Consider the following 13,306-nt stretch of genomic DNA (forward strand, 5'->3'; position numbering starts at 1 on the left):
TCTAAGAGTAAGAGCGTGCTCAGTCGCTCAGTTCTGTCCTATTCTTTGTGACCCTGGGGATTATAGTCTGCCAGGCTCCTCTGTCCGTGGGACTTTTCCAGGCAAGAACACTGGAGTGGTTGACATTTCCTCCTCCATGGTCTAAGAGCACTGAATGTTAATTCATTTAATCTTTATAACAATCCTAAGAATCTTCCTATTCTCATCTTCCAGATGAAGGAACAGAGGAATTTATAGATTAATTGGGAGAGAATTGTTATTTTGCAATATTTACACATTGAGTCTTCCAGGCTAGGAATCTAGTATATTATTCTTTGTAGTAAACATTGTATTTTGCTGTTGGGCAAAAGTTTATCCTCAGTCTTTTTTTTTTTCTCCCCAAATATGGCATTTCCTCCACATTTACTCTTCCAGAAGAATTTTGTAATTATTTTATAAAGTTCCAAAAATTAAAACTAATTCTTTCCTAAGTAAGATTTTGTGTTTTTCTTAATATAGGTGTTTTTTTTTTTAATCGAAGTTTCTGGAAGGGGAAAGTGGCGGTACTATAGTCTGTTGCATTAGTGATAATTAAAACATTTACATGTAAAAGAGAATATGTATATTAAAATCTTACTTCATTATGTTCTGTGTCGTAGCTCTTTATGTCTAACTGTGCAGTGCTTTGCACATGGCAGACACCTACTATATGCTGTTGCCATGTCAGTTTGGTGGGGAATGTGCCGAGACTAGGTATTATCAGATGGCGAGCCATCCTTAAACAGCCTGATGTCAGTTTACTAAATTGAGAAAGGCTAAGAAGCTTCCTGTTGAATATAAACGGGAAGTTAGTGATTAACCCAACTCCACAGACACCAGATTTCTTAAGAAAGCAGAACCATTTCTAGAAAAGGAGAGGAGGTCAGCTGTAAGACATGTGTGGATTAGTTTAAGGTTTCCTCCTACTCCACTTTTGAAGAGCAGAACCCCACCAGCACTTAGCTGCTGTGTGGGACTTGCAGACAAGCAAGCTTTGGAGTAAGAGGTACAAGTTGCTTAAGTACCCTGTAATAGGTACAAGGTACTAAAAATGAGGGAATTTTGTAGGAAGTACAGTTGGCCAGATCTCAGAATTGTGGTTTTTAACACAGCGTTGATACCATTCAAGGCAGAAAGCATTTGAGACAGAGAAATGACAACATCTATATTAGAATCTGTTAAAGTCCTGCATTAGAGTTTATTAATCCACTATAATCTAGGGCCTGCATTTCAGGGGCATAAGAATGAGGGAAAAAAGCAGCTTATTACATGGGAGCAGAGTTAAAGAGAGGCTGATTTCCTCTGGTTTTAGTGAACAGTATCCTTGCTCACTAATAAATATGACCCTATGAGGCGGAAGAGATCAAGAAGAAGAACTGTACAAAAAAAGATCTTAATGACCCAGCTATTGATGATGGTGTAGTCTCTCACTCAGAGCCGAACATTGTGGAATATAAAATCAAGTGGGCCTTAGGAAGTGTGCTGCCAATAAAGTCAGTGGAGATGATGGAATCCTAGCAGAGCTATTTAAAATCCTAAAAGATGATGCTATGAAAGTGCTGCATTCAATATGTCAGCAAATTTGGAAAACTCAGCAGTGGCCACAGGACTGGAAAAGGTCAGTCTTCATCCCAATTCCAAAGAAGGGTAGTACTAAAGAATGGTCAAACCACCAGACGGTTGCACTCATCTCCTGTGCTAGTAACGTTATGCTCAAAATCCTCCAAGCTAGGCTTCAGCATTACACGAACTGAGAGCTTCCAGATGTCCAAACTGGATTCAGAAAAGACAGAGGAGCCAGAGATCAAATTGTCAACATTTGTTGGATCACAGGGAAAGCAAGGGAATTCCAGAAAAATATCTATCTCTGTTTCATTGACTATGCTAAAATCTTTGACTGTGTGTATCATAACAAACTGTGAAAAACTCTTAGAGAGATGGGAATACCAGACCATCTTACTTGTCTCTTGGGAAACCTGTATGTGGGTCAAGAAGCAATAGTTAGAACCCTGTATGGAACACCTGAGTGGTTCGGGATTGAGAAGAGTATGAAAAGGCTGTTTATTGTCTCCCTGTTTGTTTAACTTATACACAGAGCACATCATGCACAATGCCAGGCTGGATGAGTTACAAGCTGGAATAAAGATTGCTGGGAGAAATATCAACAGCCTCAGATATGCTGATGATACATACCATTCTCATGGCAGAAAGTGAAGAGGAATTCTTGAAGAGTCTCCTGATGAAGGAGGAGAGTGAAAAAGCCAACTTAAAACTAAATACTAAAAAAAACAAGGATCCTGGCATCTGGTCCTTTCACTTCATGGCAAATGGAAGGGAAAAGGTGGAAGAAGTAACAGACTTTTTCTTCTGGGGCTCTAAAATCACTGTAGATGATAACTGCATCCATGAAATTAGAAGATGATTGCTTTTTGGCAGAAAAGCTATGACAAACCTAAAACAGTGTGTTAAAAAGCAAAGACAAAAAAAAAAAAAAAAAAGCAAAGACAAAAAAGAAAGCAAAAACATCATTTTGCTGACAAAGATCCATATAGTCAAGGCTATGATCTTTCTAGTAGTCATGTATGGATTTGAGAGCTGAACTATGAAGAAGGCACAGTGGCAAAGAATTGATGCTTTCTAACTGTGGTGCTGGAGAAGACTCTTAAGAATCCCTTGGAAAGCAAGGAGCTCAAACCAGTCAATTTTAAAGGAAATCAACCCTGAATACTCTGGAAGAACTGATGCTGAAGCTGAAGCTCCAATACTCTGGTCATCTAATGTGAACAGCTGGCTCATTGGAAAAGGCCCTGACTCTGTGAAAGACTGAAAAGGCAGGAAAAGAGGGCAACAGAGGATGAGATGGTTGGACAGTATCACTGATGCAATCGACATGAACCTGGGCAAACTCCTGGAGATGGTGAGGGATAGGGAAGCCTGCTGTGCTGCAGTCCATTGGGGTTGCAAAGAGTCAGATGTGACTGGCAACTGAACAACACGAACAATAATGATGACATTATCAGTTTCTGCTCATAAAGTAGGAAGCCCAAAAGGAGTGAGGAAGAGTGGTGGAAGCATAGGCAGAAGGACCTCAGTCCATTAAGAAGAAAAGTTGAAGACTGAAAAGGGGTGCTGCATGTTCTCTCTCCCAATATCCATCTCCCAGATTCTTAGTCCCTCCAATCATTGTGTTCATTAAAAGCTAATTTTCTGAGAAATATGCATAGGCCTCAAAGATTCAGAAGCGATTCAAGATTGTATTTAGAGTAGTTTTCCAATAAAGTTTGTGTTTATATTTTTTAAAAGTAAAAATTATATTGGCTGTTCAGAGTCTTATTATTTCAAAATGCGTTTGTCCAAAAAGACATAGGGAAGTAAAAGGAGTGAAGTTGCTTTTTAGTTTAAAAGTAACTAAAATATAGTTGTCTCGAGTTTTCAGAAAAGATGTTCACAGTAGAGGAGAAAAATGAAGTTTACAAAAGCTTTAAGAAAATGTTTTAATTTTACATTTTGCAGTCATTTTTAGAAATGTGTTTGTGTGTCCAGACTCACACAAGAAACATAAAGGGAAAGAGGCTCTTTTCCCCAAGGTCATTAGCCAATGTTAGAGACATGGTGTCTGAGTGCACTTTGGGTATTTTCATAAACTGGAATTTGCAGGTTGTGAGTATGTTTAATTTTCAATCCTAGTTATACATTCTTCGATGAGTGAATGTTTGTGTCTTTTCTTAAATTGTTTTTATACTGAGGGATCATAATACAGGGTTTTGAAACATCTTTCTATCTATAAGTAGTGGCATTATTCATACATTTATAGAAACTTCTAAGTACCTTCATGAATAATAAATATAAATCAGTATTTTAAGATATGGCACATGTTAACTTTCCCCTCTAGTGATATCTAATCTTTGATTTTATTTAATTCAAGCATTATGATATTATACTTTTATTATGAATTTGAGAATGTTAAAGCCACTAGTCTAAAAGAACTTTTTACTTTTACTTTAGGAATGTATCTCATTGACAACAAATTGTCTTTAGTTTGGCAGCTGTAGAACCATCCATGATGCTCTTGGAAAATGTCAAGAGGCATCTGAAGCGTCCGGTGTGGATTAATGCTGATGTTCTTCCTGGTCCAAATGGAAATAGCAGAGCAGTGGATGCAAAACCTTTTATAGACACTGTGACATCCTTCTTTCCAGATGTGACATTTTCCCTGGGTTGGACAACAGGATGGCATCCTGAGAAAGTGAATGAAGGTGATAATTTAAAATATGTGTTCCTTTTTGGTCAAAGTAACATATATTCAGATATAAAAATAATAACCTTTAATACAAAACCAAAACCATGTTCTGTAAATCCAAGAGCCTAATGGAGAGAAAGATCTGGCCCTAAAGATGTGTGTATGACTCTTCCTTCCGTTATTTCAGATAGATCTCGTTCACTGGTGATATTTTGTCACCAGGCTCCCATAGAAAATATTTATTTGCGAGGTCTAGAATAACCAAAGCTGCCTGTTTACATACTTTAAGCAAATTCTGAGTTGGTTTCTCTGTACTTGTGGAGCATTCTGTACTCTTTTTTTTCCTTTTACTTTGAAGCAAACTCTCTATGTTGGATGAAAGATAAAGAAGTAGGAATAAAATCTTTTTAAGTGATGTAAGGCCAGAAGTAGGGGATGTGTGGTTGAAGAGCACGGATTCTGTTCCCTTGATATTAGAAGGTCCTCGAAATGTAGACTGCTAGAAAGGAAGCTTGGTGCCCTCATGCCCTCTGGCTAGACAGAGGGCGTGGGAGGCCACGGGACTTTCCTCTCGGGGAAGTTTCTTCTTTCTCTTCATGTACTCTTTTCGATGGACCTGATATTCAGCTTCTTTTTTCTGGATGAAACTTGTTACAACATTTGGATTCATCTTTTTCTTCATACATCCCTATTTAGTGACTGTCCAGTAAAATCACTAATTAGGGATCCTAAATCAGGGATCCAGTAAAATCAGATGCTCTGGGACACCTAAACACATGGTAAAAATAATTAACCAAGAAGATATTTAGAATTTATGGAAATGTTAGCCTTTATCTTGTGTTTAGGGCATTTTAAAATTTAGTTATTTGCTATTACTGTCTTTAGATGTAAAGTTTTAAAATCTAAACATGAGATTAGTGTAACTGCTATCTGGTGCGTAGTGACATTTAGGTCAAAACCCATGGACCAACAATTGATATAATCGAGAGAAAAATGGTATACTTTAAATTTGTTCTATTTTAATTTTCTAATCATTTTATTAGTGTTAGTAAAGGATTTGGCCTATAATTCAAAGTGTTTAAAGAAGGTAAACTAGCAACGATTTAATAGCTTCCATACTGCTTCGGATCTCTTTTTAGTCAGTGTAGTCAAGCTCTGACTTTAATCTCAGGCTTGAACTGAATTAAACCATGTCTGGGTCTTTAAGTCATGTTGGTGTTGAGTGTTTCCAGGCTACTTTTCTCCTGCTGGCCTGTGGTCATTACCACCATGTGTTTTATCCTCCCTTACTTCTTATGCTACAAATTTTAGGAAAGAGAGTTTATATGTTTGTAGTAATGTAAGTAGTAGCTTATGTTAGCAACCCCTTTTTCTAATTAAAAAGATACAATTTTCTAGATTTTAAAGGAAAGCAGACCTATCCCTTCTTTCATGAGGAATTTAGCTGCTATAGGCTTTTTGTAAATTGTTCCTTTACAGACCAGTACTTTTTCAACCTACTTTTGATAGAATTTAGGGGTTATTTTTAAAATATACATTTTTTTTTCTGAAGCTGTTTATAAATAGGCAGATATATTTTCTACAATGTCTAAACTTGATTTAAAACACAAAACACATATGTAAAAGCCAATTTAAACACTATTTCTATTTTAGATAAAATGTGTAAGTAATTTGGACTAGCCTCCACATTTAAAAAAAATTGAAGTTAATTATTACTTAAATAGCTCGTAAGTACCTAGCAACCATCTTTTTCCTGGAAAAGAAAGCTTAACACAAGTGGAAAATCTTAAGTTTATAGAGTATATTAATGATGCAGAGCCTTAGAATTTTAAATTTTATATATATATATACATATATATGTATATATATGTATATATATATAGTGCCAACATTTCCTTTTTTGTACTTGATAGATTAATCAATTCTTTTCTAAGGTTTCAATTTTTTTGTTTGATTTGCTCTTGTTCATTTGTGACATTACTTTAGATATAATTTTTTTATCTGCATCCCACTTGAAATATTTTCCTGCATTAAGTGGTATTCTACTTTCTCTGAATCCAAATGGAAATTTTACTGAATTACCTATGAATTTACATGCTCATATATAATTTAATTTTTACCCTTCCCTGGTGGCTCAGATGGTAAAGCGTCTGCCTGCAATGCAGGAGACCCAGGTTTGATCCTTGGGTCGGGAAGATCCCTTGGAGAAGGAAATGGCAACCCACTCCAGTATTCTTGCCTGGAAAATCCCATGGTCAGAGGAGCCTGATAGGTTACAGTCCATGGACTTTCTCTGAATCCAAATGGAAATTTTAATGAATTACCTATGAATTTACATATTCATATATAATTTAATTTTTACTTAATTGACTTTTCAGGATTCTGGTGAGAAAAGTTAAATTTCTTTCTTTTCATTTCAGGTTACAGTTGGACAATGGTGAAAGAAATGGAATATATATGTAATGAACTAAATCAGCCTGTAACATTTCCTGTCAGAGCAGCATTAGTCAGGCAGTCTTGTTCTCAGTTACTTTGGCTGTTGAAGCAATCAAACAGGTATGTGTAGTGTGTACATGTGAGTGTGTGTGAAAGATAGAAAGATGAAAAGTGCCAATACAGACAGTGTGTGTGAGAGAAAGAGACAGAAAATGGACACTGATTCTGTCAGTGCTCAGACTTCCTCACTGGAATAAAGTTCCTTGATGAATCTTAATATCAGGTCTTTCACCTCTATTCCACACAAAACCTTTTGCACATAATAGGTACCCAGTAAATGTCTGTCATTTTTTTCAATATGCTAAACATTAACAAAAAAAGTATAAATGGATACAATAATTGCCCTTTGAATTCTGTCATAATCCCAAGTCTTTTCCATATAAAAATTTTGTTATTTTAAAAATTAATTGTTTTGGCTGTGCAGCTTGTGAGATCTTAGTTCCCTAACCAGAGATTGAATTTGTACCCTTGGCAGTGAAAGTACCAAGTCCTAACCACTGGACTGCCAAGGAATTCCCCATATTTTATTATTTTAGCATGTCATAAAAATTTGTTGGACCATGTATTAAATATTATAAAGCTACAGAGAGTAAAACAGTTTTGATACTATGATTTTTAATAGGTTAGTCAATAGGACAGCAGGGAAAGCCTAGAAATAAACTCAGCCCTATCATGAAACTTAGGATAGGAAAAGGCTGGTATTTCAGATCATTGGTGCAAAAGTTCAATAACTTGTATTGGGACAGGCAACACTGTAGGAAAAACAAAGTAAATGACCTTCCTTAATCTTCCTCCAAAATAAATTCCAGATGAATTAAAGATTTGAATGCCAAACAATAAATGCATAAAGAAAACACAATTGATGATTTTTTTTTTTTTTGTATGTATGGTTTCAGAATGGAGAAGACACTTCTTGGTAAGGCACAAAACCCAGAAGCAATAAAAGGAAAGTTTGATATATTTGAATACAAAGAAATGAAAAGATTCTGGTAAAACTGCCCTCAACACATATGTTACATAGTTGTAAACAATTGTAACAAACAAATAATTATCACAAATCATCCAGAGAAAGACCCAGTTTGATAATTCACTGTACTTTAGAGAGTAAGGGAAGCATATACTCAAATATTAGAGAAATATCCATATTCCTGTGGGTATTGAGTTTTTACTAAATGCTTTTTCAGTTTTTATAAAAATAACCACATTTTCTCACATTATATATTAATAAAATTATATTAGCATTTTATATATTGAATCATCCACACATTTACAGAATAAATCCCTCTTGATTGAGATTTATCATTCTTTTAAAGTCTGCTGAATTTTATTGCTAATATTTTAGTTAGAATTTCAGCATTTTAAAGTGAGATTGGTCTGTAGTTTTTTCTTTCTCAGTTTTGAGTATCTATATCATGGACATTTCATTAAAAAAACTAAGGACCTTTCTTTCTTTTTACATTTCCTAGGATGTTAAAAATAACATTCAAATAGCCTGTGCATGAGTTTGAATAAATTCAGCGTTGAAACCAACCTAGTGCTTAGTGTTAGAGGCTCAGTCGTATCTGACTCTTTGTGACCCCATGGACAGTAGCCCACCAGGCTCCTCTGTCCATGAAATTCTCCAGGCAGGAATACCAGAGAGGGTTGCCATTCCCTTCTTCCTCAATTTTTCCTTTCCTCTCATACACGCAACAGTCCTAAAGACTTCAGGCCCATTATTATGAAAAATATCCTCAGTCTCAATCAGTTCAATATTTCCTTATACTAGATCTCAGGTCTTGTATTCTTGGCAAGCTAATCACATACTTGTCCCAATTCCCAAATCAGTTACTTCTTCAAGGATCCCTTCTTGAGTATAGTGGCAGGTGGTATTTAGAAAGCAAAATCTGGGATTTTAGTATAATCATTGCTCCTAGAGTGTCAGTGTTTCCAGGACTGTTAAGGACGGGAAAGAATTCTTAAGCAAGACACAAAAATCACTAGCCATATAGGATATGTTTGAGTAATTTGAACACATTAAAATTTGGAAGTTCTTTCCATCAAAAAACACCATGAAGAATATGAATAGGTTAGGCAGAGTTGGGGAAGATTTTTGTATATCAAAAGGTCTCTAATCAGAATTTATAATGAATTCTATATTCTATTATGTGCACCTCAGAGTTCATCTATTATTGAATGATATTTGGATTATTTCATGGTTTTGTCTATCACAAAAATTGGTGTTGTGAACATTCATATATATATATGTAAATGTGGGCACACACATACATCCTGGTGCAAATGTGCCTAAAGATTATATCAGGAAGGAATTTCTAGAAATAGAATTTCTAGGTCATAGGGTGTTCATATTTTTAATTTTAGTGAATACTGCTAAACTATTTTCCAAAGAAAATGAATAAACTGTGGCTACATGTTTCAACTTGAATACATTTCACAAAAAATATTCAGCAAAAGAATCAATACCGAAAATATTACATCCCATATGATTCCACTTATATAAAATTTATTAACAGGCAAAAATTAAACTGTATTGTTTAGGATGGATATACAGGTGGTAAATAAAGCATGAAGATGGCAACTGAAAAGTCTAGGTTGTGAGAACTCCGGGGGAGAGGAGAGGCTATGATGGGGCTCTGATATACAGGTGTCTCCTAAGGTGCTGGCAAATTTCTTTTCTTGGTTTGTGTTGTGTTACACTGGATTTCATTTTACAATAATTTGTCAAAATTTACATTTATGTTTTATGCATCTTTTCCTATATGTTATTTCACAGCAGAAAGAGCTTTAAAAATGAAACCTGAGAGGTGATTTGAATGAATGCAATTTAAAATACCCTTAGGCAATTTTATTTTTCCTGTTTTAGTTTGCATACCATAGTGGGAGGATTAAAAGAGGCAAAATAACACTGGAAAGCTCTTCTTTTAACCTAAATTCATATCTGTTTTTTTTATAAGGTTTGTCTCCATGGTGCTTGAATAAAGTAATAAAAATGCCATTTTTGCAAAAATATGTTTTTAGAGTAATTCTTATTTTTTTTCTGTGTTCCCCACTGTAGTTTAAAATTCTTTTGGGTTTGTCACATAATACTATTATGGAGCAAAATCCAAAGTACTTTCCTTTGTTACATTTCCAGAATGGTGTTATCATCCTTAAGGACAGTAATGTGTCAGTATAATAATAATAATATATATATTGGTTAGACTGTTTTCCCATCTTTAGTAGAACAACTGCTTTGGAGATTTTCCCCTGGATTCTGACATGTTTATGAGGAAAATAAATATGAAAATACTTAAGAGATTTGCGTTTCTCTAAATTCTAATAAGAACAGTGTAATAGTAATGTCACCAGAAGAAATGAAAATACATGATTTAAGTAGCATTTTAATTTCTGAGCATATTCTTGCATCCATAATCAATCTGCATATATTATTATTATTTTTTGACTCCAGAAATAGATCTAGGTTTATTTTGTTTGACGTTCTTATATCTCATACAGAAACCCCCAGAAGGGATAGCAGGGCCACTTAGAAGTGAATATGAATGTTGGGAATGTCAGTGACAGTTGTATCTCTTCACTGTCCCTTCCAGTCGTGCTTTTGACTCTGGCCTGGCTGCTGAGGAAACCAGGTTAGAGCTGTGGTTTTGTGTGGGGAACAGATTCCTCGATCAACAGCACAATCTCCTCTGTTTTTTTGTCCAAAATTGGGCCTGTTTACAGGGCTAACCATTCTAGGTTTCTAAAGTCATTAATTCAGATATGAGGGTTACCTAATTTAGGCAATAGTGATGTGAATTTTATTCTCTCTAGTCCCTTTGATGTTGATGAAGGAATGAAACAAGAAAATACAGTTCGACCAGTGCTAATTAATTTTTCTTCTGTGTGAATTTGGGTTAGAGACAAATGAGAGTGACTGTGTTTAGGTTTGTTGGAATTCTTCATCACTGTTTCTTATCTTTCTCTGTTAACTATATAATTCTGTTTTGTTTTGATGCAGGTACAGCCTGACCATTTGGACTGGAAAAAATGATAGCTATTCCATTGAAGATTTACTTTTTATTAGAGATCATTTTGACAAAAAACGAGTTTTCTATGACATCTTGGAACCACAAAACCATGAATTTAAACAAGCCATTGGAATCAAAATTAATCTCTAAGATGAAAATTCTGCTAAATTATTTCATGTTTTGCTTTCGCAATCCTTCTTTGTCTGATCTAAATTAATTACCATATAAATTATGATGATTGATTTATGTTCCAGTTCATCCAGTCAAAAAATTATTGAGCGCTTACTCTTTAGGCTTATGTCCTTATAATACCGTACCTACCTACAAGATTTGGAAAGAAGAGATTACATTGGGCCTCATGTAATAATGATTTAGGAAAATGAATCTTTAAAACCCTTAATAAAAATATTTTGGTATATTGAAAATAATTGAAAAAATCCACGTGTCATACAGATACTAAATTACATGTTGGTGCTAGCATTACAGAGATTCCATAAAAATATGCCATCCTCTTTTCTTTTCCCTGGAGAACTAATTATTTCAGAGACTGCAAAAGAGAAAGAGGGCTTTAAAAACGTTTTTAACTTTCACAGGGTTGAGCAGTTTTCTTATAACAAGATCAAGTCTATTTACTGAAAGCAATGAGGATTAAATTAGGATGTATCTAGAATTTCCTTATTGTTCAGAGCATCCTGACAGCTGTATATTAATGTGTTGTTTTATATTCTTTGTTTTGATCATAGTAACTTATCTAGAGTGAGCAAAATACTATTGGAGAGCAGAATTGTAATCCTGGTAATCTGTTATTTGTTTTTCAAGTTTTTCACCCACACCACTTTGTTCCAGGCCCTTGTTCTACTACTAGATTTTTTTAAATTATTTCCTCATGACTTCATTCCTCACATTACTCAAAGAAGCCCTGGATAATTCTGCTGGAAAAAAAAAAACAACACAACTTTAAAAACACCTCTTTCTTAATGCCAAATCAAAAATCTCTAGGGGCTTCTTAAATTCAAACTTCATTGAATTTTACTCTTTCAATACCCTTCCTAATATAGTCCCACTCTAAAAGTTAATTCAGTGTCCTCAGCACAGTGCTTTGTTTAAAAAATGCTTACACCATCAGTAATCTCCAGATTTTACTTTAACGATTACTTTTAACTGATACTGTTCACTAGTTGTGTCATACATTGTAATTATGTCTCCTTAGCTAGACTATGAAGTCCTTCATGGTGAGAGAACGTTCTTAATTGTCTTTACAGTATCTGGCATAGTCCTGAGCAAGATATTCAGAAAAACATGTTGCTTTCTTTGATTTATTGAAAAGTAATTTACCAATGAATGTCCTAAGATATGTAATTTGTCTTTTATCAACCATTTCCCCCCAGAGAATAAAATAGTGCTGTGCAGAGAAAAGAGCTTCGGTTTTGAATTCAAATAGATTTCCCTTACAGCCCCACCTCTGTCCCTTGCCAGCCATGGATTTGGGGAAATATTTAACCTCATTGAGTCTTGATTCCTTCATGTATAAAATGGGGGCAGGAGGCCGGGCAGAGGATGAGGATTCCCTTATAGGGTTGTTGTAAAGATTAAGGGAGATTCTTGCAAAGGAAGCATGTAGCTCAGTGCTCGTCTGGTAGCAAGTGTTCAACAGATAGTCCCTTCTTATTAGACTTACCATGTGATCATACCCATTGTAGATAGATAGCGGTAAGAGATATAACGTGAAACATTGTACACATGCCAATACTTAAAGAAAATGATCATATTCTACTTTAAATTTTAGCTACAACTGAATATGGTGCTATTGGTCAAATAACACCTAAAACTTCACTTTCTATGGTTGTTTGCCAAAAGCAAAAGGTGAAATTTCATAATTATAAAATTATAACAATTGTAGCAAAGAATAACTCTTAAAACCTATGGTAAAAAGTATTGTTTACATTATAAATGTTCAAAAATGACCATGCTTTGCTTTCACAAAAAGAGTTGAATTTATAAGTGAACTACATTTAAGTTTAAAATTCATTTGCCCAGATTATTTTTACTATTTATCTGGTCTTCAATAATATTTTTTAAAGTATTAATCTTAAAGCCAAATACCTTTATATTGAGAAATTTATCAACTTAGTGTTATTTAGATTAAGATTTAAAACTATATTTTAAAGTGTTCTCGGGAATAAAAGGACTTTCCAGGTGACTCAGTGGTAAAGAATCCACCTGCCAATTCAGAAGATGCCAGAAATACTGGTTTGATACTTGGATGGGAAAGATAACCTGGAGGAGAAAATGGCAACCTGCTTCAGCATTCTTACCAAGTAAATCCCATGGACAGAGAAGCCTGGCGGGTTACACTCCACGGGGTCGCAAAGAGTTGGACACAATGAGCACATATAAAATTATATAAGAGAATTATAAAATTTATTCTATTGAAAAGTAAAATTTAAATGGATTATGGTCCATATGGAAAAAAGGATAACGATCCCTACTTCACACCCTACACAGATAATAATTTGAGTGGGATCTTAGGCCTAAAAGTAAAAGCTAA

At 34.7% G+C, this 13,306-nt stretch overlaps 1 protein-coding gene across 1 annotated transcript in view; it reads left to right on the forward strand.

Moving 5' to 3' along the window:
* FAM151B (family with sequence similarity 151 member B) overlaps positions 1-12,799 on the forward strand; it is a 30,674-nt gene extending 17,875 nt beyond the window's left edge. The window contains exons 4-6 of the mRNA XM_043913505.1: positions 4,057-4,274; positions 6,679-6,814; positions 10,749-12,799. Coding sequence (XP_043769440.1) covers positions 4,057-4,274; positions 6,679-6,814; positions 10,749-10,908 — 514 coding nt within the window. The 3' untranslated portion in view covers positions 10,909-12,799. The remainder of the gene's footprint in view (positions 1-4,056; positions 4,275-6,678; positions 6,815-10,748) is intronic.
* The last annotated feature ends 507 nt before the right edge of the window (positions 12,800-13,306 follow it).

The sequence above is a fragment of the Cervus elaphus genome, chromosome 9 (assembly GCF_910594005.1).
Source record: "Cervus elaphus chromosome 9, mCerEla1.1, whole genome shotgun sequence".
NCBI lineage: Eukaryota > Metazoa > Chordata > Mammalia > Artiodactyla > Cervidae > Cervus > Cervus elaphus.